We start from the raw sequence: 27,955 nt of genomic DNA, 5'->3' as shown, positions 1-27,955 counted from the left end.
AGGTCTGGAGGTTTGCTATGTTTTTGTGTTCCGTGAGTGCAAACATCAATCTGATCTCAAGACTACTATTGCTGGTAAAGCAGAATGGACATTGCAGTAAGTATGTTTTCACTTTCTGTAATCTGTTCTAAAAGCCCTTGATCTACTTCCAGCCAGTCCTTAGCTGGGAAACATCACAACATAGGCAGGAACAACATGGACTGTGGCATCAGACATCTTGTCTTGAATTCTAGGTCTGCTAATAACCAGTTGTAGGATCTTGGGGTGAGTTACCGAAACTTTCTTTGCCTCGTTTGACTCTATGTAAAAAATAGATAATAGTAGCTGCCTCATAATTGTGGTAAAGATTTAATTATGTAATATGTATAAAGACACTTCTGGTAAGTTCTATATAACAATTTTCTATTATTTGTATTTTTATTATTTACAGTCTGAGTTGGCCAGAAAGTCTCTGATTTCTCCAAAATGATAAACCTCATACTAAAAGCCTCTTTTGTAGCCTAAAGGTCCAGGAGATTGAGAACACCCCCTGACCCTTGGAATACCCTGAGAAAGATCTTCAAACATATTAGTAGTCAAAATCTACATAAAAATGAAAAAAATTAAATTAGAAATATGTATTGAATCATTTAATGCATTATATTGATAACTTTTAAAGAAAAAAATTGGTTGGATCCCTCAGTTGATTTAAACTATTTTCAATGATGTTACTTAATAAAAAAAAATACAGTGCCAATGCTTATAGCTTTTATACAATCCTATAACTAAAATATGTTATAAATTAAATAAAATAAAAGTACCCATTCAATAGAATTTATGTCATAATTTTTGATTTAGTACTGTTTGGGTTTAAGAACAGAAAGTCATGCCTCAAGTTCTGGTTTTAAATTTAACTTTAGCTTGTAGACTGTGAAATGATACTATCTTCGTCCATTTTCTGCTGCTGTAATGGAATACCACAGGTGGGGCAATTTATAAAGAACAAAAGTTTATTTGGCTCATGGTTTTGGAGGCTAGGAAGTCTGAGAACATGACGCTAGAATTTGGCGAGGGTTATCCCATTGCGGAAGGTATCACATGGTGAGGAAGTGCATATGTGAGATACAGAGAGGAAGTTGGGCCAGACTCTTTTTTTTTTTTTTTTTTAATCAGGAACCCACTCCCATGATAATTCCTGCAATAACAGCATTAATCTATTCATAAGAAAGAGCCCTCCAAGGGTTCATGAGAAAAGATACCTAATCATCTCTTAAAGGCCCATCTCCCAATACGTTGTAGTGGGGATTAAGCTCCCAACACATGAACTTTGGGGGACATTTTAAAACCATAGCAGATAATAATGAGAAAATTGTCTTTGTCTATGTATAATATCTGAAATCAACAAAGCTTCAAGGATTTGTTTCCTATCTTTGGATTAATACATTTTTTGAAGACACGTGTTGCCAGAATTGTGCCCTGTGCCAACTTCTCCATCAAATAACAACAACAACAACAACAACAAAGTGGATACAACCTATTGAACACAGAGTACATTTCAGGCATGTAGTAGCTACATAAATTCTTAGAGACAGATCCTATTGGTATACCCATTTTGGAAATAAGGAAACTGAGTCTTACTCATAGAGGTAAATGATATTTCCCCATGTAATATTATTGGTAAATGTCAGGGCCAGGATTCAATGCATGTTCTTGACCATTACACTAGGCTACCACTTCAAGGAAGACTTAGGTAAAGTTCTGTCATTCTATGTGTAAAAGCAGAAGAAATTTCACAAAATAGGACTTTCTTTTTTTTTTTTAATTTTAAGTTCTGGGGTACATGTGCAGGAGGTGCAGTTTTGTTACATAGGTAAATGTGTGCCATGGTGGTTTGCTGCGCCTGTCACTTAGGTATTAAGCCCAGAATGCATTAGCTATTTTTTCTAATGCTCTCCCACCCCCACCTGACAGGCCCCAGTATGTGTCATTCCCCTCCCTGTGTCCATGTGTTTTCATTGTTCAGCTCCCACTTATAAGTGAGAACATGTGGTGTTTGGTTTTCTGTTCCTGTGTTAGTTTGCTGAGGATCACGGCTTTCAGCTCCATCCATGTCCCTGCAGAGGACATGATCTCATTCCTTTTTATGGCTGCGGAGTATTCCATGGCGTGTATGTACCACATTTTCTTTATCCAGTCTATCATTGATGGGCATTTGGGTCGATTTAGGTAAGGCTCTGTCATTTTATGTGTAAAAGTAGGAGAAATTTCACAGAATAGGACTTTCAAGGAGCCAGTAATAGGAGGGCTTTGGTCAGGAACAGTCTGGACCCCACTGAGTAGAGAGGACTTGAAGGAAAATAGATCTGTGGGGGAAAATTTAACTCTCAAATTAAAGTTGGATGCTGTATTTTCCTTTGTTCCTTCCTCTTTGATCCCTCATCACACATTCTTTCTTTTGATATTAAAAAGTTGTTTTAGTGCTTTGAAAATAATGTGCCTGGGGGAGCAGGGTGAATGGTGCAGTGGAGGACCTGGAATGATGGAGAATTTTTCTTAAATGTTTATTTTTAGTTGACAAATAATAATTGTGTAATTTATGGAGTACAAAGTGATATTTTGATGTATGTTTGCAATGCTGGATGATTAAATCAGGCTAATGAACAAATCCATCACCACAAGTAATTTTCAGTTTTTGGTGAAAACATTTAAAGTCTTTTAGTAATTTTGAAATATACAATGCATAATTATTTATTATAGTCACGATTCTGTGCTATATTATTTAGCCTTACAAAGGGGGGAAATCCTGTTATCTTTGACAACATGGATAAATCTAGAGGACATCATGCTGACTGAAATAAGTCAGGCACAGAAAGACAAATACTGCACGATCTCACTTCTATGTGGAATCTAGAAAAGTTGAATTCATTAGAAGTAGAAAGTAGAAAGGTGGTTACCCGAGACTGGTGATGGAGTTGGGTTGGGTGAAAGGGAGATGTTGACTGAAGGGTAGAAAGTTTCAGTTAGACAGGAGGAATAAGCTTTAGGGATGAAAAGTTTTGATGAAATAAAGAAGGAGTGGTACTTTCTTCTCTGAAACTCTAGGAAAGACAATGGGAAATTTGGTATATCTTCAGAGGTCAATGAAATGAAAAACAAAAATATTGTCAAAACCATAAGAAATGGACCCCATCTGGTTAGAGCAGAAAGAAGGGGGGAGTATTCTTGATGCAGCAGAGCACCAAGTTCCCACGAAGGAAACAGCTGGGTCTTAGGAGAGCACTGGAATCAGATAGATGCTGTGAGCAAGTCTCACTCTGTACACCTTCCCAAAGCTGTGGTTCAAGAAAGAACCTACGTCTTTGTATAGTCTCAGTCATGCATCAGGAAAGTAGGACTAATAAAACTGTCCTCATTTGTAACTGCACTCTTCTCTTTGATTGTTTACATGACACTTGAAGTTATGTCTTATCTTTTATCCTAGCTAGAATGGAAGCTCCATTAGGGACATAATTACATATTTTTTTCATCATTGCATCCTCAATCTCCATTATAGCCCTTTTCACATAGTTAGTGATCAATTAAAAAATACACAGAATATGGACAAGAGTCTCTCTTTCTGGAGCATGTTTACTGTGTTGATCTCTAATTTATTTTTTGTGCATATCTTATACTCAATGTTTGTCTTTTAATACTGGAGAAAATAAGTATTTAATAATATGTTAAAGAGATTTGATGGAAAGTAAATTATAAACACTCGAAAAATGCATAAATGCATGAATTGTCTAGTCCAGAATCTTTGTTAGTAGGCTCTCAATTAATAAGAGCTCTTTCTCTACTGTCTGAGGGGATCTTGAGCATAAGCAGGTTGAATAATATCCTTACCACTTAAAACCCCTCTCTCCTCAACAAGAATAAATTCATTCAGATATTACCAAGGGAAATATTGTGCAGTTGGAGAAATCTGTTTTTATAACCTCAATTTCAGCCAGAGGGAAGTGCTATGGTGGGTGTTTAAGAACACAGGCTTGGTTTCATCTTTCTGAAACTTTTACATGAGGTGGTGGAAGATCTCAATTACATACTGTTGAAGGATACCAACAGTAATAGAATGTCTTATATTGTATTTACTATGTGTCAGTCTGTGTTCTAAGCATTTTATGAAAACTTATTTAATAGTAACAATATTATGAGACAAGGACTATCTTCCTCATTTACAAGTAAGAAAATTGAGGCATAGACAGGTTAAGATATTTTCCAAAGATCACACAGTTGATGGGTGTTAGAGCTGGGATTACAACTCAGACTCAGTTAGTCTAAACACTAAGCTATACTGCCTTTCATAGTACTAACTCAAAAGTGCACTGTGAGCCTGAAATGAACAAAGCATTTAATACGTAGCATGGTGTCTGTCAACATTAATACATAATACATATTACATTAATACATATTACATTGATACATATTAACTAGTGTTTTATCATCAGTACACTCTCATATTCCTCAGAGCCTTTTCTGTCCCCAAGGAAAGTGTCCCTTTTCATCTCGGTCAATTTAAAACATGTATGACTATCTCTTTATCTTGGGCTGATGCCAAGTCCTCAGTCTAGCTGGCCTTAGTCCTGAGTGCCTGGTTACTTTGAGCACAGTAATGCTGGGACTCCAGGTGGATCCCACATTGTGGAAATTACAGCCTAGTGTCACAGGCACCCTCAGCTTGGAGCAGAGGGCTTTGACTTCCCCACTGTGATTACAGGGGTGCTACATTCCGTAAGAGACAAGTTGAAGAACCAAGAGATGAAAGTTATTCCCCTACATCCTTCCAATCCCCAGGGATTGAAGATAGATAATTAATATAATGAGGGTCAATTTTGGATCACTCCTTGATAAATCATCTGGAGCTGAAATTATCAAACTTGAGCATTATACAGTTACTTTAAGAGGAAAAAAAAAACAACAAACATAAAACCCAAGTTAACCTTTTATTTTAAAGTCAGTAGAATATATATGAACAGAAAATTCTAAGCCCTAATCAATGTATCAATATACAGATTTAACTCTAAAACTGTAACAAAGATACAAATTAAATAAAACAAAGTATTGCAGACATATTTCAAAATAAGAACACTTATTTATGGAACAGATGATGTGGTTTAAGTGAAACTAAATCAATAATGGTGGAGTTGAAAGTGAGGGTTTTATTTATTTATTTATTTATTTATTTATTTTCCCATTTGGTTTCTGTTACCATATCTTTTTTTTTTTATTATTTAAGTTTTAGGGTACATGTGCACAATGTGCAGGTTAGTTACATATGTATACATGTGCCATGCTGGTGTGCTGCACCCATTAACTCGTCATCTAGCATTAGGTATATCTCCTAATGCTATCCCTCCCCCCTCCCCCCACCCCACAACAGTCCCCAGAGTGTGATGTTCCCCTTCCTGTGTCCATGTGTTCTCATTGTTCAATTCCCACCTATGAGTGAGAACATGCGGTGTTTGGTTTTTTGTCCTTGCAATAGTTTACTGAGAATGATGATTTCCAACTTCATCCATGTCCCCACAAAGGGCATGAACTCATCATTTTTTATGGCTGCATAGTATTCCATGATGTATATGTGCCACATTTTCTTAATCCAGTCTATCATTGTTGGACATTTGGGTTGGTTCCAAGTCTTTGCTATTGTGAATAGTGCCACAACAAACATACATGTGCATGTGTCTTTATAGCAGCATGATTTATAGTCCTTTGGGTATATACCCAGTAATGGGATGGCTGGGTCAAATGATATTTCTAGTTCTAGATCCCTGAGGAATCGCCACACTGACTTCCACAATGGTTGAACTAGTTTACAGTCCCACCAACAGTGTAAAAGTCTTCGTATTTCTCCACATCCTCTCCAGCACCTGTTGTTTCCTGACTTTTTAATGATTGCCATTCTAACTGGTGTGAGATGGTATCTATTGTGGTTTTGATTTGCATTTCTCTGATGGCCAGTGATGGTGAGCATTTTTTCATGTGTTTTTTGGCTGCATAAATGTCTTCTTTTGAGAAGTGTCTGTTCATGTCCTTTGCCCACTTTTTGATGGGGTTGTTTGTTTTTTTCTTGTAAATTTGTTTGAGTTAATTGTAGAGTCCAGATATTAGCCCTTTGTCAGATGAGTAGGTTGTGAAAATTTTCTCCCATTGTGTAGGTTGCCTGTTCACTCTGATGGTAGTTTCTTTTGCTGTGCAGAAGCTCTTGAGTTTAATTAGATCCCATTTGTCAATTTTGGCTTTTGTTGCCATTGCTTTTGGTGTTTTAGACATGAAGCCCTTGCCCATGCTTATGTCCTGAATGGTAATGCCTAGGTTTTCTTCTAGGGTTTTTATGGTTTTAGGTCTAATGTTTAAGTCTTTAATCCATCTTGAATTAATTTTTCTATAAGGTGTAAGGAAGGGATCCAGTTTCAGCTTTCTACATATGGCTAGCCAGTTTTCCCAGCACCATTTATTAAATAGGGGATCCTTTTCCTATTGCTTGTTTTTCTCAGGTTTGTCAAAGATCAGATAGTTGTAGATATGCGGTGTTATTTCTGAGGGCTCTGTTCTGTTCCATTGATCTATATCTCTGTTTTGGTAACAGTACCATGCTGTTTTGGTTACTGTAGCCTTGTAGTATAGTTTGAAGTCAGGCAGTGTGATGCCTCCAGCTTTGTTCTTTTGGCTTAGGATTGACTTGGCGATGTGGGCTCTTTTTTGGTTCCATATGAACTTTAAAGTAGTTTTTTCCAATTCTGTGAAGAAAGTCATTGGTAGCTTGATGGGGATGGCATTGAATCTATAAATTACCTTGGGCAGTATGGCCATTTTCACGATATTGATTCTTCCTACCCATGAGCATGGAATATTCTTCCATTTGTTTGTATCCTCTTTTATTTCCTTGAGCAGTGGTTTGTAGTTCTCCTTGAAGAGGTCCTTCACATCCCTTGTAAGTTGGATTCCTAGGTATTTTATTCTCTTTGAAGCAATTGTGAATGGGAGTTCACTGATGATTTGGCTCTCTGTTTGTCTGTTATTGGTGTATAAGAATGCTTGTGATTTTTGTACATTGATTTTGTATCCTGAGACTTTGCTGAAGTTGCTTACCAGCTTAAGGAGATTTTGGGCTGAGACAATGGGGTTTTCTAGATATACAATCATGTCATCTGCAAACAGGGACAATTTGACTTCCTCTTTTCCTAATTGAATACCCTTGATTTCCTTCTCTTGCCTAATTGCCCTGGCCAGAACTTCCAACACTATGTTGAATAGGAGTGGTGAGAGGGCATCCCTGTCTTGTGCCAGTTTTCAAAGGGAATGCTTCCAGTTTTTGCCCATTCAGTATGATATTGGCTGTGGGTTTGTCATAGATAGCTCTTATTATTTTGAGATACGTCCCATCAATACCTAATTTATTGAGAGTTTTTAGCATGAAAGGTTGTTGAATTTTGTCAAAGGCCTTTTCTGCATCTACTGAGATAATCATGTGGTTTTTGTCTTTGGTTCTGTTTATCTGCTGGATTACATTTATTGATTTGCATATACTGAACCAGCCTTGCATCCCAGGGATGATGCCCACTTGATCATGGTGGATAAGCTTTTTGATGTGCTGCTGGATTCAGTTTGCCAGGATTTTATTGAGGATTTTAGCATCAATGTTCATCAAGGATGTTGGTCTAAAATTCTCTTTTTTTGTTGTGTCTCTGCCCGTCTTTGGTATCAGGATGATGCTGGCCTCATAAAATGAGTTAGGGAGGATTTCCTCTTTTTCTATTGATTGGAATAGTTTCAGAAGGAATGGTACCAGTTCCTCCTTGTACCTCTGGTAGAATTCGGCTGTGAATCCATCTGGTCCTGGACTCTTTTTGGTTGGTAAGCTATTGATTATTGCCACAATTTCAGAGCCTGTTATTGGTCTATTCAGAGAGTCAATTTCTTCCTGGTTTATTCTTGGGAGGGTGTATGTGTTGAGGAATTTATCCATTTCTTCTAGATTTTCTAGTTTATTTGCGTAGAGGTGTTTGTAGTATTCTCTGATGGTAGTTTGTATTTCTGTGGGATTGGTGGTGATATCCCCTTTATCATTTTTTATTGCATCTGTTTGATTCTTCTCTCTTTTCTTCTTTATTAGTCTTGCTAGTGGTCTATCAATTTTGTTGATCCTTTCAAAAAACCAGCTCCTGGATTCATTAATTTTTTGAAGGGTTTTTTGTGTCTCTATTTCCTTCAGTTCTGTTCTGATTTCAGTTATTTCTTGCCTTCTGCTAGCTTTTGAATGTGTTTGCTCTTGCTTTTCTAGTTCTTTTAATTGTGATGTTAGGGTGTCAATTTTGGATCTTTCCTGCTTTCTCTTGTGGGCATTTAGTGCTATAAATTTCCCTCTACACACTGCTTTGAATGTGTCCCAGAGATTCTGGTATGTTGTGTCTTTGTTCTCATTGGTTTCAAAGAACATCTTTATTTCTGCCTTCATTTCGTTATGTACCCAGTAGTCATTTAGGAGCAAGTTGTTCAGTTTCCATGTAGTTGAGTGGTTTTGAGTGAGTTTCTTAATCCTGAGTTCTAGTTTGATTGCACTGTGATCTGAGAGACAGTTTGTTATAATTTCTGTTCTTTTACATTTGCTGAGGAGAGCTTTACTTCAAACTATGTGGTCAATTTTGGAATAGGTGTGGTGTGGTGCTGAAAAAAATGTATATTCTGTTGATTTGGGGTGGAGAGTTCTGTAGCTGTCTATTAGGTCCGCTTGGTGCAGAGCTGAGTTCAATTCCTGGGTATCCTTGTTAACTTTCTGTCTCGTTGATCTGTCTAATGTTGACAGTGGGGTGTTAAAGTCTCCCATTATTATTTTATGGGAGTCTAAGTCTCTTTGTAGGTCACTAAGGACTTGCTTTATGAATCTGGGTGCTCCTGTATTGGGTGCACATATATTTAGGATAGTTAGCTCTTCTTGTTGAATTGATCCCTTTACCATTCTGTAATGGTCTTCTTTGTCTCTTTTGATCTTTGTTAGTTTAAAGCCTGTTTTATCAGAGACTAGGATTGCAACCCCTTGCCTGTTTCTGTTTTCCATTTGCTTGGTAGATCTTCCTCCATCCTTTTATTTTGAGCCTATGTGTGTCTCTGCACGTGAGATGGGTTTCCTGAATACAGCACACTGATGGGTCTTGACTCTTTATCCAATTTGCCAGTCTGTGTCTTTTAATTGGAGCATTTAGTCCATTTACATTTAAAGTTAATATTGTTATGTGTGAATTTGATCCTGTCATTGTGATGTCAGCTGGGTATTTTGCTCGTTAGTTGATGCAGTTTCTTCCTAGCCTTGATGGTCTTTACAATTTGGCATGTTTTTGCAATGGCTGGTACCATTTGTTCCTTTCCATGTTTAGTGCGTCCTTCAAGCGCTCTTTTAGGGCAGGCCTGGTGGTGATAAAATCTCTCAGCATTTGCTTGTCTGTAAAGGATTTTATTTCTCCTTCACTTATGAAGCTTAGTTTGGCTGGATATGAAATTCTGGGTTGAAAATTCTTTTCTTTAAGAAAATTGAATATTGGCCCCCACTCTCCTCTGGCTTGTAGAGTTTGTGCCGAGATATCAGCTGTTAGTCTGATGGGCTTCCCTTTGTGAGTAACCTGACCTTTCTCTCTAGCTGCCCTTAACATTTTTTCCTTCATTTCAACTTTGGTGAATCTGACAATTATGTGTCTTGGAGTTGCTCTTCTCGAGGAGTATCTTTGTGGCATTCTCTGTATTTCCTGAATTTGAATGTTGGCCTGCCTTGCTAGATTGGGGAAGTTCTCCTGAATAATATCCTGCAGTGTTTTCCAACTTGGTTCCATTGTCTCCGTCACTTTCAGGTACACCAATCAGATGTAGATTTGGTCTTTTCACATAGTCCCATATTTCTTGGGGGCTTTGTTCATTTCTTTTTATTCTTTTTTCTCTAAACTTCTCTGTATTTTTCAACTCTAGAATTTCTGCTTGATTCTTTTAAATTATTTCAATCTCTTTGTGAAAATCATCTTATATGATTCTGAATTCCTTTTCTGTGTTACTTTGAATTTCTTTGAGTTTCCTCAAAACAGCTATTTTGAGTTCTTTGTCTGAAAGTTCATATATCTCTGTTTCTCTGGGATTGGTCCCTGGTGCCTTATTTATTTGGTGAGGTCATGTTTTCTTGGATGACATTGATGCTTGTAGATGTTCATTGGTGTCTGGGCATTAAAGATTCAGGTAGTGATTGTAGTTTTCACTTGTGTGGGCTTGTGTGTGACTGTCCTTGGGAAAGCTCTCCAAGGAAGGGACTTGAGCCCTAAGGCCAATCATGGTATGGTTTTTATAGACTCATAAAGATATCACCTTGGTGGTCTTGGAAAATATCTGCAAGAATTCTTTGGGTTACCATGCAGAGACTCTTATTCTTTTCTCTTACTTTTCCCCAAACATATGGACTATCTCTCTTTCTTGCTGAGCCACTTGGAACTGGGGATGTGGTGATGCCAACACCACTGTGGTCACCACCACTGGGACTATGCTGGCTCAGACCTGAAGCCAGCACAGCACTGGGCCTTGCCCAAGGGCCTTCCCTTCAGGGTGACAAGTTTACCCAGGCCCATGCATGTCTAGAGATGCTATCTGGAAGCCAGGGATTGGAGTTCAAAAGATTAGCAATTTACCTGATGTTCTATTCTACTGTGGCTAAGCTGGCACTCAAACCACAATACAAAGTCCTTTCTGCCCCTTCCTCCCCTTATGGCAGGCAGAGGAACTTCTTCCTGTGGCCACCACCACCACTGGTCCCTGGGGCTTCTGCCAGGCCACTGCCAAGTTTTGCTTAAAGCCCAAGGGCTCTTCTATCAGCTTGTGGTGAATGCTGCTAGGCCTGAGACTTACCATTCAAGGCTGTGGGCTCCCCACAGAGCAGGTCCCAAAATGCTATCAAAGAACCTAGGCCTGGACTCAGAGACCCCAAGGGCCTGCTTGTTGCTCTACCCCACTGTGGCCAAACTGGTACCTAGGGTGCAAGACAAAGTCCCATTTACTTTTCCCCTCTGATTTTCTCAAACAGGTGGAGCCTTTTATCACAGCCACCACAGCTGGGAATGTGCTGGGTCTCCTCTGAAGCCAGCATGTCTCAGAGCCCAAGGCCCACAGTGTCCGCCCTGGGTATTGCTGGTGCTTATTCAGGACCCAAGGGCTCTTTAGTCAGCAGATGATGAATCTTGCCAGGACTAGGTTCTTCCTATCAAGACAGTGGGTTCCCTTTTGGCCAAGGGTATGTCATCCCAGAGCTAGGGCCTGGAATGGGGGCCTTACAATTCTGCCCAATGCCCTATCCTGCTGTGGCCGAGTTGGTATCCAAGATGCAAGACAAAGTCCTCTTTACTCTTCATTCTCCTCTCCATAAGCAGAAGGAAGGAGTCACTTTCATTACCACAAACGGCACTGCCTGGGTTTGGAGGAGGTATGGCGCCAGCCTTCCCTTAGCTGTGCCAGCTAACGTTTCCCTGGGTCATGTGCCACCCTAGTTTATTGGCTTTAAGCCCAGGCTAGCACTAGGAGTTGCCTAGAAATTGCAGTCCTTGTGTCCTAGACAGCCTTTCAAGTTTACCTAGGACCCGAGAACACTTCAGCCCATGGTGGCGAGGCTTGCCGAATAACTCAGGTTCTCACCACTGGGATAAGTGATTCCCCTGCAGTGAGGGCTGGTCCAAATACTCCATTCCTGTGCAGGTACTAGCTGAGTCCAGCATGGCTTTATTCTCTGCTGTGACAGGGCAGCACTGAGTTCAGTGTAAAGTCCCTCAGTTGCTGTGCTCTCCCTCCCCACAGTGCACATATTCTCTCTCTTTGCAGCATGACCACTGCTGGTGGGTCAGGGAGGAGTGTCATCAGAGATTCAAGACTGTCTGTCCTGCTCTTCTCAATAGCCTTCCGTGATATGGAGTTAAAACCAGGTACTGTGCTTACTCACCTGATTTTTGGTTCTTGTGTCAGTGCTTTTCTCTGTGCAGATAGTTGTTAAAATTAGGTGTTCCAGTGAGAGTGGTGGGGGAGGAACAAATGGTGTAGGCTTCCATTCTGCCATCTTGCCCCACACCCCCATTCTTTTATCAACAAAAACAATTATTATTTGAGCCTTTTAGTACATGCCAGGCACTATATCTGACACTTTAGGTAAAATATTCTAGTCCTTACAAAAATCTTTTATAAAACATTAGATGTTATTAGCACTTTACATGTGAGTAGACTAGAGGTCAGAGATGTTAAGTAATTGCCAGATTCACAGAATGTATAAGTGTTACAGCCTAGAATTATATTCAGTTTTGTCTCCAAAGCCCTGCTTTAGGCAATTACATCATGATTTACTTATTATATCGTAGGAAGAAGATAAAGTGATGACTGTGTGAGTGATTAGGGTAATGATACACAAGTGTTTGTCATCTGGGGTACCTGGGTGTTGATTGAGTTGTCTTCTCTACCCCAACACGATCAGTGGCATGGAGACATTGGCAGAGACTCGTGGTACTTTTAACCTTCCCTTGAGAGTATGTCAGTGCTTGCCTGATCTGTGAGGTGGCAGGCATTGTACCTGACCTCCCCCCCACGGTGGCTCTAGAGGAAAGATCCCTGGGGCCCCACAACTCCTAACTCTCACCTAGCCTCACCAGCCCTGATTTCCTGCTCTGTCTGCTGAGTGTCTGTCCTTCAGCACCATGGCCAGATCTCTGAGGTTTAAGAGGAGGCTGGAGTCACACAATCCAGAGTCACAGCAGTCCTTCCTTGCCAGGTGAATGTGTCGGTGGGGAACTAGCCTTCATTCTCCATCCTGTTTTTCCCTGACAAATTATTGTCTTTCTCTATCAATAACCTGTCTCTCACTCTGGATCTATTCCTGTTTAACACCATCTTTTCTCCTTTATGCCCTCATAGCCATTCCCTTCTCACTCCTCACTCTACCCTCTCTTTTTCTATACTTTCTTCTTTCTGTTCCCATTCTTGATGTTCTATTTTTCATACCCGCCTTCATTTCTCTTTCCTTTACACCACTTCCAATCATCTCTTTTCTGCTTTCCTTCTGCTCTGTCCACATTCCTACCCTTCTCTCACTCATCATCTGCAAACCTTTCTTCTTTTCCTGAAAATCTTTATTTCTGCTCATTATCTCTGCCCTAATCATTTTCTTTATTCTAATCCCCAATTATGCTCTTCTCTCTTCTCATTTTAAAGATCTTTCTTTTAAAAAAATTATATTTTTCATTGACAATTACAATTTGTATAGATTTATAATATACAACATGATGTTGGAATTTGCATTCATTGTGAAATGGCTAAATTGAACTAATTAACATGTGCATAATCTCACATACTTATTTTTTTGTGGTGAGACTACAAAATATACTATCAGTGATTTTCAAGGATACATTGTTGCTAACTATAGTCACCATGTTCTATAAAAGGTCTCTTGAACTTATTCTTCCTATTTAAGTGAAATTTTGTATGTTTTGATGACCTCTTCCCAGCCCCCACCCCCTGGGAACCAGCATTCTATTCTCTGCTTCCATAGGTCCTTATGCTCTTTGAATTCTCACATTCAGTGTACATTCTCCTTCCATCCTGCATTTCCATTCTTACTCTTTCTCCACCACTTTGACTTCTTTGTTCGCTACTGCATTTTTCCTTTCCTCCATTGTGTCTTCATTTCTATGTCTATAACCCTTGCCGTGACTTTCAGTTATCTCTTGAAGAAAGTCACAAAATTATTTTTGGAAACATGGAACTTTAGAAAGGAAGGTTTAGGAGAAACACTCAATTAACAGTAAATTCTACCTTTCAATAATTATTTTTTGAAAATTTGTCACATATATAGAGCTTATACACACATATACACACATATGCACACACACATTATGTCATATTCACCATTATTATTCAGAAAGCCAACTGTTCTTTGAGTAACATGGAGGGAAGTTTTGATATTAGCCCAAAGTGCTTTGATGTACTATACCCTGTTATGATTTTGTTACCTACTGAGGAATATTTTCATGCCCTCATCCCATCCCTGACCTCACCTAAGGCTGAAATGGGACAAACTCCAAATAAGATTCACAAGCCCCTTTGCTTATATTTATTATATCACTTATTGTACTGTTTTGCATCTAATGTTTATTCTTCTTTCTCTCCATGCTATGACTTCTTTATGGCAGGGTCTTTGTATGATGTGTCTTAATGTCCCATCACAGGTAAGAAATAAATATTAGTATGACATACGAATCAATCAGTAAATGGATGGAAAAATAAACGAATTATCTTCTGGATCATGTGACTACCTAATGTATTTAATCTAGCCAAAATTAGTTTCTGGGGACTATAGGTAAATTCAGGTATTCAGAACAATTCTCTCCATGCCTTCTCTTCTCTCTTCTCTTGTATATCCAGAGGCATAGATTCCTGTTGCCAAGCACTATTTAAAATAACGATTGTGCTCTGTGAGAAAATAGTCATTGGCAATTGCTCTTATAAATTGTTTGAAATCCCCAATACGATTGATTCATGGTGACTAAATCTTCATTTCCTGCCCACTCCATACCCCTTCACCAACTTTCTTGTTTTTCCTCTGACTTTTCTTCTGTCTCCTTTTATTTTCCAGTCCCTGCTATTCTCTCTGGATCCTTCAACTATATTATTAGCCTTCCATTATATACTCGGCTTCATTAGGTATTGCATTTTCAACAAGAACTGTAGAATAATCAGCATTAAGTTGATCAATGAGGATCTAGAACTGGACATGTTCTTCTGGTTTGCTCTTGGGGAGGCTTCATGGTGAAGAGAATGGGAGAGGAAGTAAGGAAAATATATAGAAAAGAGATAACCACTTGGAGGCAGGAGGATAAAATTAATAATTTTATAGTATTGTAGAGATTAGACAAAAGCAAATATCTAGAAGGTGGGGGATAGTGGCTAATAATGATAAAGAAGGAAAATGAAGAAGGGTTGAGAGAAGCAGTGATCAAGATTTCCAATTCTTCGTGTTAAAATTCCAGTTCTGCCACTGACTAGTTCTACAATAGTAAGCAAGTTGCTTAATTGCTGTATGCCTCAGTTTCCCCATTTATAAAATCAGAAATGGCACCTGCCTCACAGAACTGCAGATTTAATGAAATCATGCATGTGGAGTGCTTCGTACAGTGTGTGGTACGTAAAAAGGGCTCCAAAAATGTTAGCTGCTTCTTCTACTACTACTCTTGTTATAGATCAGTGTATATGGCGAAGACTGTTCATTTATAACCTTGGAAGCAAAAATGGAGTAAATTACTTTATTTTGAAACTATACTTAATTTGTTGATAGATTACAAAGTATAAATTATATATTTTTTAAACAATAATAGGCATTTTATTTAATTCTTCCAACAACTTTGTGAAAGTAGTTCCCATGTCCACTTTATGGTTGAGGAATCTAAGATTTAAAGACAAGTCAAAAAACTTACTCACATATGAGAGTTAGTAACTTAGAGCACAGAAACATACACTTGTATAAGCTTAGATCCATGCTTTGTATAACGGAAATCAGTAAACAACCCAAATACATATCACAGAGAATGTATAAATACATTGTGATATGTTCATGCAAAAGGCTATTATATAGCAGTGAAAAATAAATGAACCAAAGCTATATCCAATAATATCAGTGAAGTAATATGATGCTAAGATCTAAAGACAAGTCCACCTCAAGTTACTTAAAGCTTGTTATCCTTTAATACATTTAAGATCATCTCAAACTCGACAATATTCTTTTTGGAATATCTATCGATGTATCAAAATCATAGATGTATATAATATATAAACATGTTAAGAAGAGTAAGAGGATGATTAATTCAAGATTCTAGAGATTGGTTACCTTAAGCAGGAGGTAACGGGGAGGTGATGAAAAAGGTCTATCTAAGTAGATATGAATTATCATCAATGTTGTTTCCTTGTTGGACAATAAGTTGATGTGTGTTTATAATAATATTTTAAACCAAGTGAGTAAGAAGGCAAGCAGGTTATAATCAAACCACTGTAGTGTAGCATAAACCAAAGCTTATGATTAGTTAAATTTTGGGCTTCTGAAGCTGGGGAAATATAGTCAGTTATGAGCCTTCATCTCTTAGTCTTGCTGAAGATTTCTCCCTTCTATTCCAGAGCTCTGTGTAAACTTTTATCCTGCTCTAGATCCCTTCAATCAGCTCAAACTAAAAGCTGCCAAGAGAAGCTCACTGTAGAACTTGCTATAGTGAGACAGATAACCAGAAATGATAATTGGAAACATGGGTCTTACCTGCGGTCAGGGAAAGACCATCTAGGGGAACTTCATGGCTCAAGTGCACAGGCCTGATGATTATAATTCACATATATTGTGACCTTTTCTTTTTTCATAAGGTCTTGGGAAATTGTTTTGGAGATAAGTCTCTGATTATCTTAGTTCTCGGATAGATATTACCTAATTCTGTGTTCTCCATAATGTACTAGCTTGAGTATCTTGGTGCTGAATGTGTGATGTGGATGTTATTTTGAGTTAGAAAGGTATGCTTAATCTTAGAAGGCATCAATAATAAAAATTACTAGAAAATAAAAGGTCTTATATCTCCATTGCTACCCTTGACTTTATTGTTTATATTTTTAATAGGAAAAGTTTCACAGTGTAGAAAAATGTGTAGGAACCAAAACAATGAACTACATATACTAAACACCCAACTTTAACAAAACTTAAATTTTGCCTTTTTTGTTTCAGTTCTTACCTTGAAAAAATTGACTGCTATAGATACAATTAAAGCCCAAACTTCTTCTCTTTCCTCTTTTCCTAAAGAAATCTACCATCCCAAATAAGCTATTCATTATTTTCATGCATGTTTCTAGAATTTCACTATATATGTTTTATAAAAATGACACAATTCTCTTGCATGTTTTACAAATTTATATCTATTGTTATACTCTTCTATCATTTTGCAACCGGCCTTTCCCAGTTAACATTATGTCTTGGAGTTTTACACTCCATGCATGTTGTTTTGATTTCAAATGCTGTATAGTGTGAATAAAATGCAAGTTAAAATATGTATGTAGAGTTATAGCACAATATTTAACTGAATTATCTGTTCTTCATCACTGAAGAATGCCATCACTGTTATATACCACAATTTCTACAAATTGTGAGTTTGTTTTTGGGACTTTCCTTTTCTGTATCTGTATATCCATTTTTTAGCTACATATTAGGCCACCAAATGAATCTTAAAAAACTTCAAAGAACTAACCTCACAGAAATTAAATTCTCTGGCCAGAATGCTATTAAATTAGAAACTGGTAACAAAAAGATAGTTTAAGAAAATGTTTGCAAACTAAGAATGCAGTGCAAAATATTACTTAAGACCTTAAAGAAAGCTTGAGGGAAGGGCCAAGTGCAACTCCTGCCAGCGCATGGAGAAAGAGAAGACTGCATTTACCAAATTTGTTGGGATGAAAATGTGTGAGTTTTCCTTAGACTAACTTTCCTTGGACCTAAGGATGGTACATGAGCTGTGTCATCTTGAAAATCATTCCACCTAAGAGAATTTCTTGCTAGAGTAAGGCAATCCTAGAAGCAGCTTAGAAGGGTGCAGTCAGATGTCCAATGTAAGGGAGGGGGCTCTAAGGGATCAGACAGGGTTTGAATTAGTCTTATCTGGGAAGAATGCAGTAATAGTTACCTATAGGTGGTCTCAAATGGGCCAATATGATGTTCCGCAAGAGAAAAGAGTCAGTATTTGTAACTTCTACCAGCTCTATCTTTCAAAGAGACCTTACCTTTCCGTTTCCCTTCTTCAAATCAACACTGCAATAGCCAGAGACAGAAAAGGATGGATAAGATGGTGCAAAGATGAAGACAGTCACATCCCTCTTTCCCTAATGCAGGTTTCTGGTGAAAATATAAACCCTTCTGGGGAAGGAAGCACAGTTTAAATTGCTTGAGAATTAAAATTTTTATATTCTAATGTGTTGGAATTTTAGTACCTAAAAATGAGACTTTTCAAAAAGCCGTCATGTGAAAAAAGTTGCTTCCTACTTTACCTCTGCAAAGTTCATTTTCTTCCAAAAATACTGTCTTAACAGAAGATGTTCTCCTTTAATCTTCTCTACCTTATGAGAAATTTTGTCACTATTTGACAGATGAGAAAGCATAACTTGCTTAAGATCACATAGTTAATAAATGGCAGATATGGAGTGAAACTCCAGGTAAGTCTGACTCCAAAACCTTTGTATTAACTTCTAGACCACTGCCTTTTAGTAGAAAATCTCTTGTTTAGTTAACAAATGTTTAACGAGCACCCACTCATTCCCTAGCTCTGTGTTAGGTATTAGGAAGTCAGTGATTAATGTACATGTGCTTGTTTCTTTATTTATTTTTGAGACAGAGTTTCATTCTTGTTGCCCAGGCTGGAGTGCAATGGCATGATCTCGGATCACTGCAACTTCTGCCTTCTGGGTTCAAGCATTTCTCCTGCCTCAGCCTCCCGAGTAGCTGGGATTACAGGCACCTGCCACCATGCTCGGCTAATTTTTTGTATTTTTGGTAGAGACTGGGTTTCACTGTGTTGCCCAGGCGGGTCTTGAACTCCTGACCTCAGGTGATCCACCTGCCTTGGCCTCCCAAATTGTTGGGATTACAGGTGTGAGCCACTGCTCCTGGCCAGTATATATGTGTACATATGCATGCATGCATGTGTGTATCTACATAGGTTCATATGTATATATGTGTATGTATACACACATATTAACAGTGTACATTGGGAGATAGGCAAGTCAATATTTACGAAGTTACTTGAAAAGCAAAAAGTGCTCTACTAAAATGATTGTGCAGGGACTTGGTGAAGTCTCCAAGTAGAAATGAAGCCTGACTGAGACCTTCAACATGAGTAGCTTTTCACTTGTTAGCATGTGGCCCTAAGTTTGGGCCCTAAGAGGATGGGAGGACATTCCATGAAAGAGAAAATAGCATGTGTAAAAATGTTTTTTATTTTTTATTTTTTTATTTTATTTTATTTTTTATTTTTTTATTTTTCTTTTATTATTATTATTATTATCATTATTATATAGTTTAAAGAGATATAGAATTTGAGTTTGGTCATTATTTTCTCTCAGCACTTTGGAAATATTATTTCCTGATTTTCTAGAATCTCTTGTTGCTGATAAATATTTTGTCAGTCTATTTGTCTTTCTTTCTTGTTGCCTTTAATATAACCTCTTTGAATTTTCTATTCAGTGGTTTCCCTAACATAGTGTCTATGTATGGAATTTAAAAAATTTATCTTGTTTGGGAGTTGCTGTGATTCTTCAATCTGAGGATTCATTTCCTTCATTAAGTCTGGCAAATTCTTAGTTTGTGTTTCTTCAATATTGCCTCTCCTCTATTTTCTCGTATACTTAATCTTGGACTTATTTTATTGTGTATATTTTATGTGTACAACATAATGTTTTAATGTACACATACATAGTGAAATGGTTACAGCAGTCAAGCAAATTAACATATCCATTATCTCACATAGTTACCTATTTTTTTGTGGTAAGAACACCTTAAGTCTACGCTCTTGGCAAATTTCCATGATAGAAGTATACAATGCAATATTATTAATATGTCCTTTTGCTGTACAGTATACCTCTAGACATCCATCCTACAAAACTGTAGCTTTGTATCTTTTGACCTCTAACTACTCATTTTTACCCCTCCCCGACTCCTGCTAATCACCCTTCTAGTCACTGTTTCTATGTATTTAGTTTTTAAAACGTAAGATTCTACATGAAAGTAAGATTATGCAATATTTTTTTCTGTGCCTGGCTTATTTCACTTAACATAATATCCTCCAGGTTCATTTATGTTATCACAAAAAAGAGCAGAACCTCTTCCTTTTTAAAGGCTAAATAATATTCCACAATTTCTTTAGCCATTCATTCATTAAAAGACACTTAAGTGGTTTCCATATTTTAGCTATTGTGAATAATGCTGCAGTGAACATGGGAGTACAGATATCTCTATGAGGTGCTGATTTATTTTCCTTTGGGTATATACCCAGGAGGGGGATTGCTGGGTCGCCTGGCCGTTCTATTTTTAAGTTTTTGAAGACCCTCTGTACTGTTTTCCATAATGGATGCACCAATTTACATTCCTACCAACAATGTGCAAGTGTTCCCTTTCCTTCACATCCTTGCCAACACTTGTTATTTCTTCTTGTTATTCTGCATAATAACCATCCTAGCAGGTGTGAGGTGCTACCTCATTGTGATTTTGATTTTCATTTCCCTGACGATTAGTGATGTTAAGCACACTTTCATATACCTATGGCCATTTGTATATCTTTGGAGGAATATTTATTCAGGTTCTGGTATGGTTTGGCCCAGTGTCCCCACCCAAATCTCATCTCCAATTGTAATCCCCACATGTCAAGGGAGGGATCTGGTGGGAGGTGATTGGATCATGGGGGTGGTTTCCCCCATGCTGTTCTCGTGATAGTGCATTCTCACGAGATCTTATGGTTTTATAAGGGGCAGTTCCCCCTGCATTTTCTCTCTCCTGTTGCCTTGTGAAGAAGGTACTTGCTTCTCCTTTGCCCTCCACCATGATTGCAAGCTTCCTGAGGGCTCCCCAGCTGTGTGGAACTGTGAGTCAATTAAACCTCTTTCCTTTATAAATTACCCAGTCTCGGGTATTTCCTTTTTCTTTCTTTTTTTTTCTGTTTTCTTTTTTTTTTTTGAGATAGAGTTCGCTCCTGTTGCCTAGGCTGGAGTGCAATGGCACGATCTCTGCTCACCACAACCTCCGCATCCCGGGTTCAAGTGATTCTCCTGCCTCAGCCTCCTGAGTAGCTGGTATTATAGGTATGTGCCACCACGTCTGGCTAATTTTGTACTTTTAGTAAGGATGGGGTTTCTCCATGTTGGTCAGGTTGGTCTCAAACTCCCGACTTCAGGTGATTCACCTGCCTCGGCCTCCCAAAGTGCTGGGATTACAGGCATGTGCCACCATGCCTGGCTAATTTTGTATTTTTAGTAGGGACGAGGTTTCTCCATGTTAGCCAGGCTATAGTGTATTTCTTTATAGCAGTGTGAAAATGGACTAATACAGGTTCTTTTTGCTCCCCCCCCACCCTTTTTTTGAGACATAGTCTCACGCTGTCACCCAAGCTGGAGTGCAGTGGTGTGATCTCAGCTCACAGCAACTTCTGCATCTGGGTTCAAGAAATTCTCCTGCTTCAGCCTCCCAAGTAGCTGGGACCACAAGCATGTCCCACCATGCTGGGCTAATTTTTGTATTTTTAGTAGAGACAAGGTTTTTCCATGTTGGCCAGGCTGGTCTCAAACTCCTGACCTCAAGTGATCTGCCTGCCTCGGCTTCCCAAAATTCTAGGATTACAGGCATGAGCCACCATGCCTGGCCTCTTTGCCCATTTTGAAACTTGGTTATTATTATTATTTTGCTACTGAGTATAAGTTTTTAAGCATATTTTGGATATTAACCCCTTATCAGATATATTGTTTGCAAATATTTTCTCCCAGTCTGTTGGCTGCCTTTTCATTCTGTTGGTTATTTCCTTTGCTGTGCAAAAGCTTTTTAGTTTGATGTAGTCTCACTTGTTTATTTTTGCTTTTGTTGCCTGAGCATTTGGTGTAATATCCAGAAAATGATTGCCAAAACTAATGTCAAGGAGTCTCCCCCTTGTATTTTCTTCTTGGAATTTTATGGTTTCAGGTCTTGTGTTTAGGTCTTCAGTCCATTTTGAGTTGATTTTAGTGAACGGTGTAAGATAAGGGTCCAATTCCATTCTTTTGTATGTAGTATCCAGTTTTTTTCTTGGACTTATTTGATATATAATGGGTCTTCTTATTTTGTTTCCTGAAATTCTTAACTCTTGATATGGTTTGGCTGTGTCCCCACCCAAACCTCATCTTGAATTCCTATGTGTTCAGGGAGGGACTTGGTGGGAGGTAATTGAATCGTGGGGGCAGGTCTGTCCTGTGCTGTTCTTATGATTGTAAATAAGTCTCATGAGATCTGATGGTTTTATAAAGGGGAGTTTCCCTGCAGAAGCTCTCTTCTCTTGTCTGCTGCCATGTGAGATGTGCCTTTCAACTTCTGCCATGATTGTGAAGTCTCCCCAGCCACGTGTAACTGTAAGTCCATTAAACCTCTTTATTTTCTAAATTTCCCAGTCTTGGGTATGCCTTTATCAACAGGGTGAAAACAAATTAATACAACCCCCCTTCATATTATCTTTATCAGCAGGGTGAAAATAAATGAATACAACCCCCCTTCATATTATCTTTATCAGCAGGATGAAAACAAACTAATACAAACCCCCTTCATATTATCTTGGTCACTTTGTACTGTCTTCTGGGTATTTTTCTTAGAATTAGCTGCTTTCCATTATTCTAGGTGAAGTAACTGAGTAATGGAAAACCAAACATTGAATGTTCTCACTCATAAGTAGGAGCTAAGCTATGAGGATGCAAAGGGAAAAGAATGATAAATGGACTTTGGGGACTTGGGGGAAGGGGTGGAAGGGGGGTGAGGGATAAAAGACTACAAATTGGGTGCTGTGTATACTGCTTGGGTGATGGGTGCACCAAAATCTCAGAAATCACTACTAAAGAACTTACTCTTGTAACCAAATACCACCTGTTCTTCCAAAACCTATGGAAATAGAGAAAAAATTTTAAAAGAACTAACTTCTCTCTTCAGCCACTGTATAACCCATCCATTGAGTTTTTCATTTCAATGTGAATGTTTTTGTTTTCTAGTAATTCTTTTTGGGGCTTTAAAAATATGTGTTTTTTTGATAACTTCTTTCTTATAATCTTTATTTTCTCTCTTAGACACTAAGTACTTTAAATATAATGTATATTCCTTAACAGGTTGGTTAATTTTATGACATTCGGAGGAGGTTAATCACATTATTTGTTGATTGATGAATATCTTCATAATGAATAGACTTTATGTGTGTTTTGTAATTTTGAATTGTGAGCTCATCTTTGGTGGGTTTCTGTTTGTGGGATTCCTGTCTGGAGTCTATAAGTCACTGAGAAGTTTTATGTTCACTTCCATAAGGCACTCCAATGCTTTTACCTGTATGAGGATAATTTTTATGTTGATTTTTTATTTTGAGAGTTCTAGAATTGTATGTATTTTGTAAATTAGCATTATCCACTTCTTATGTGGTACAGATCCATAACTGCATTCCCATGGAAAGCACTTTTCCTTCCTTGTAGTCCAGGCTGAGCGATCTGGATTTTCATTTGTTCTCACATACCCTGTGTGGGTGTAGGTGTGTGTGTGTGTTTTCCTGTTTGTGTATACCCTTTTGCTGAAAGTTTAGCCTTTTGAATGTCCTCAATTTATGTGGTGGTCTCTACCTCCTGCCTCATACAGGTTTAAGCTCTCATCTCCTGTTCCACATGGATGTTAATAATCAAACCTGTGGACTATGGAGACTGATGTGATGCCCTTGAACCTACCTGCCACCTGTCACCTGCCATCACTACCTCCACCATCACAGATAGTTTTTAGATATTAATTTTTCATATTCCTCTTTGATTACAGACTCTTGTATTTCCCTTACATTCTTGAAAGCTTAGTTATGATTTTAAAAGTATGTTATTGGCTGGGCGTGGTGGCCCACACCTGTAATCCCAGCACTTTGGGAGGCTGAGGTGGGCGGATCATGAGGTCAGGAGATCGAGACCATCCTGGCTAACACGGTGAAACCCCGTCTCTACTAAAAATATAAAAAATTAGCCTGGCATGGTGGTGGGTGCCTGTGGTCCCAGCTACTCTGGAGGCTGAGGCAGGAGAATGGCATGAACTTGGAAGGCAGAGCTTGCAGTGAGCCGAGATTGTGCCACTGCACTCCAGCCTGGGCAACAGAACAAGACTCTGTCTCAAAAAAAAAAAAGTATGATTATTACATCTTCTCTAAATTTCCATCTGTGTTGAGTGGGTGTGTGTGGATGATTGTATTACATACCTCGTATTTCAGAAAGCCCAAATTCTCAAAATAATGGGAAGATGTGCAGGGGTGTGAGAGCTTACCATGTTTGAGAATTAAGAAAAAAATGTCTAGTTTAAAACATTGGGACCAGGCATGGTGGCTCATGCCTGTAATCCCAGCACTTTGGGAGGCCAAGATGGTTGGATCACAAGATCAGGAGTTTGAGACTAGCCTGGCCAACGTGGTGAAACCCTGTCTCTTCTAAAAATACAAAAATGAGCTGGGTGTGGTGATGTGTGCCTGCAGTCCCAGCTACTTGGCAGGCTGAGGCAGGAGAATCACTTGACCCCGGGAGGCGGAGGTTGCAGTGAGCCAAGATCAAGCCACTGCACTTCAGCCTGGGCAGTAGAGCGAGACTGTCTTAAAACAAACAAACAAAAAACACTGGATAGGTGACTCAGTATAATTCTAAGAGAAGTTAGGTACTAATAATGAAAGTTCCATACAAGACAGATTAAGCCATTTGGATTTTATTCTGAAGTCCCTGACTATTTAAACACGGAGTCACATATTGAAAGTTTTATTCCAGTATCAGTATGGAAGACCTATCAGGAGAGATAAGTAGAGAAACCAGTAATGAGGTTGTAGAAATTAGTATTGGTTAGAGATGCTAAAACTTAAATAGTCGTAGTGGACTAACAGCAAAGAATGGATATAAGGGAAAACATAGACGTTAAGGAATGATTGGATGTGGGAGATGATGGAGTAATTCCTTCAGTTTTTTGTTTGTGCATCAGGCAGATGACAATGATGATGCCATTAACTAACACAAGGAATAAAGAGAAAGAACAAGTAATTTCATGACATTCTAAAGCAGTATCTCATCTAAGAGTTTTTTGGTGGGGTCTTTAGGTTTTTCTAAATATAAGATCATGTTATCAGCAAACATGGATAATTTGGCTTCCTCTTTTCCAATTTGGGTGGCTTTTATTTCTTTCATTGGTCTAATTGCTCTGGCTAGAACTTCTATTACTATGTTGAATATGAGTGGTAAAAGTGGACATCCTTGTCTTGTTCCAGATCTTAGAGGAAATGTAAAAAAGTCAGCTATGTCGAAAGAATTGTTTCTTTGTATGGTATGTGTTTTAATGGTATGTTATTTTCCATACAGGTTCAGAGAGAAGACATCATGAGGATTGCAGTTGGGTGAGGTGTGAATGGAAGGTAAGGAAGTGGAGACAGTGAATACAGATAATTCTTTCATGAAGTCGGCCACTGGAAAAAGATAAGAAATAGTTGGATGAAAAGACAAGAATGAAGAGTTTTTCACTGTGGGAGAGACTTTAGTAGGGCTTGTGAATTAGATGGAACAAGTCACTAGGGTGGGTGAAAAGGAAGAAATAAAGGAGAAAATAAATACATATTAAAGAAGCAAAATCCTAGACCTTAGGGAGGGAGCGTAGATGGTCAAGTTTGAATCTAGGTCTTTAACGATCTTCAGTAACGTAATAGAATTAAATAGAAATGTTATGATCCCTAACATCAGACCCATGACTTTCTTTTTGACTTAAACTGTCTTTCAGGCAGGCTGACTGTCACTCATGATGAGCTGTGCCCCTAATGCTTCACACTCTCCGGTTTTTTTGCTCCTCGGGTTCTCGAGAGCTAGCATCTCCCACACTCTCCTCTTCTTCCTGTTCCTGGCTATTTACCTGACCACCATACTGGGGAATGTGACACTGGTGCTGCTCATCTCCTGGGACTCCAGACTGCACTCATCCATGTATTATCTGCTTCGTGGCCTCTCTGTGATAGACATGGGGCTATCCACAGTTACGCTGCCCCAGTTGCTGGCCCATTTGGTCTCTGATTACCCAACCATTCCTGCTGCCCGCTGCTTGGCTCAGTTCTTTTTCTTCTATGCATTTGGGGTTACAGATACACTTGTCATTGCTGTCATGGCTCTGGATCGCTATGTGGCCATCTGTGACCCCCTGCACTATGCTTTGGTAATGAATCACCAATGGTGTGCCTGCTTACTAGCCTTGAGCTGGATGGTGTCCGTACTGCACACCATGTTGCATGTGGGACTCGTCCTGCCTCTTTGCTGGACTGGGGATGCTGGGGGCAACGTTAACCTTCCTCACTTCTTTTGTGACCACCGGCCACTTCTGCGAGCCTCTTGTTCTGACATACATTCTAATGAGCTGGCCATATTCTTTGAGGGTGGCTTCCTTATGCTGGGCCCCTGTGCCCTCATTGTACTCTCTTATGTCCGAATTGGTGTCACTATTCTACGTTTGCCTTCAGCTGCTGGTCGCCGCCGAGCAGTCTCCACCTGTGGATCCCACCTCACCATGGTTGGTTTCCTCTACGGCACCATCATTTGGGTCTATTTCCAGCCTCCCTCCCAGAACTCTCAGTATCAGGACATGGTGGCTTCAGTAATGTATACTGCCATTACACCTTTGGCCAACCCATTTGTGTATAGCCTCCGCAATAAGGATGTCAAGGGTGCACTCTGCAGGCTGCTTGAATGGGGAAAGGTAGACCCCTGATTAGCCTGCTGTGGGCCATATTGAATAGGTGAGAAAAGTCATGGGTATATTCTGAGCAGAGTTGGTTTTGGGGAGATCAGAGGGGTGGAGGGCCTAGATAACTTAAGGAACTCCAGATTTGGCTCTTGTCAATGTTGTGCTTTGATGGAGCCATGAACATTCCACATTCATAGACACATAATATCAGGGCTCCCTTATCAGCATACCTCTGGGCACCCTCCATCAGACCTTTTATTTTATCAAAGTGGATGAAAATGAATTACCAAGTCTGGGTAGTTTTAATTTTAGAGTTCTGAGGGAATATGAGGATAGGATTGTGCAACTATGAACTAAATGAAGAGCAGTAGAGTTAATCATCATCATCACATTTAGGTTGGTGTGCGTTCTTGTGGGAGTGTGTTTGTGTATATCAGAAAGTAAGGGAAGATGACAGTTTAGACAAATAAGGCTGTCAAGTTTACTACCTATTCCATTCAATGAGCAAAAATATGTCCCAGAGTGAGTATGAAATGATAATCACGATTCTACTATTCCATAAGTTAGGACTAATTTCCATGGGTTTCTTATAGTGTGAGCATCTAACTCTGATGCATGTGAGTTCTATTTTATATATTTTAAATTAATTTTTAATGTGCATTAAAAATAAAATGTAGATAGGAAAATGCAAGCTAACTACTTTGTTGCATAAAAATGAACTATCTTAACACTGATTAAAACATTGGGACTTTGCTTAGCTTTTTGGCAGCTGGAAAATTGGTCTCTATTTTGGTGCTTCTTAAAATATTAAAATGATAATTTTGAGGGTACTCGATTTTCACTTTTATGTATTGACTTTTGCCCTTTACCCCACTAGAGATGCAGCTTCACTCAAATAGATTGTAATGTAATTGTAAGCAGGGTTTCTTGTGCTGAGGATTTCCAGGACATCTATGGCTTCTGGAGTTATAAGAACTTGATTATTGCCACAATTTCAGAGCCTGTTATTGGTCTATTCAGAGATTCAACTTCTTCCTGGTTTAGTCTTGGGAGGGTGTATGTGTCCAGGAATTTATCCATTTCTTCTAGATTTTCTAGTTTATTTGCATAGAGGTGTTTATAATATTCTCTGATGGTAGTTTGTATTTCTGTGGGATTGGTGGTGATATCCCCTTTATCATTTTTTATTGCATCTATTTGATTCTTCTCTCTTTTCTTCTTTATTAGTCTTGCTGACAGTCTATCAATTTTGTTGATCTTTTCAAAAAACCAGCTCCTGGATTCATTGATTTTTTTGAAGGGTTTTTTGTGTCTCTATTTCCTTCAGTTCTGCTCTGATCTTAGTTATTTCTTGCCTTTTGTTAGCTTTTGAATGTGTTTGCCCTTGCTTCTCTAGTTCTTTTCATTGTGATGTTAGGGTGTCAATTTTAG

The 27,955-nt window shown here is 38.7% G+C and overlaps 1 protein-coding gene across 2 annotated transcripts; it reads left to right on the top strand.

The window, feature by feature from the left end:
- LOC100459555 (olfactory receptor 1B1) lies at positions 1 to 27,005 on the top strand. 2 transcript variants are annotated; one of them, XM_009237060.4, is made up of 2 exons: positions 1 to 96; positions 25,162 to 27,005. In XM_009237060.4, exon 2 carries the CDS (start codon positions 25,592 to 25,594, stop codon positions 26,546 to 26,548), a length of 957 nt encoding a protein of 318 aa, XP_009235335.3. In that variant the 5' UTR covers positions 1 to 96; positions 25,162 to 25,591; the 3' UTR covers positions 26,549 to 27,005. The 2 variants fall into 2 exon arrangements, with proteins under 2 accessions (XP_009235335.3, XP_054377075.2); XM_054521100.2 differs by lacking the exon at positions 1 to 96 and adding an exon at positions 183 to 264.
- The last annotated feature ends 950 nt before the right edge of the window (positions 27,006 to 27,955 follow it).

The sequence above is a fragment of the Pongo abelii genome, chromosome 13 (genome assembly GCF_028885655.2).
Source record: "Pongo abelii isolate AG06213 chromosome 13, NHGRI_mPonAbe1-v2.0_pri, whole genome shotgun sequence".
NCBI lineage: Eukaryota > Metazoa > Chordata > Mammalia > Primates > Hominidae > Pongo > Pongo abelii.
Note: the sequence above shows the minus strand (reverse complement) of the source record. Positions and strands in the feature narration are given on the sequence as shown.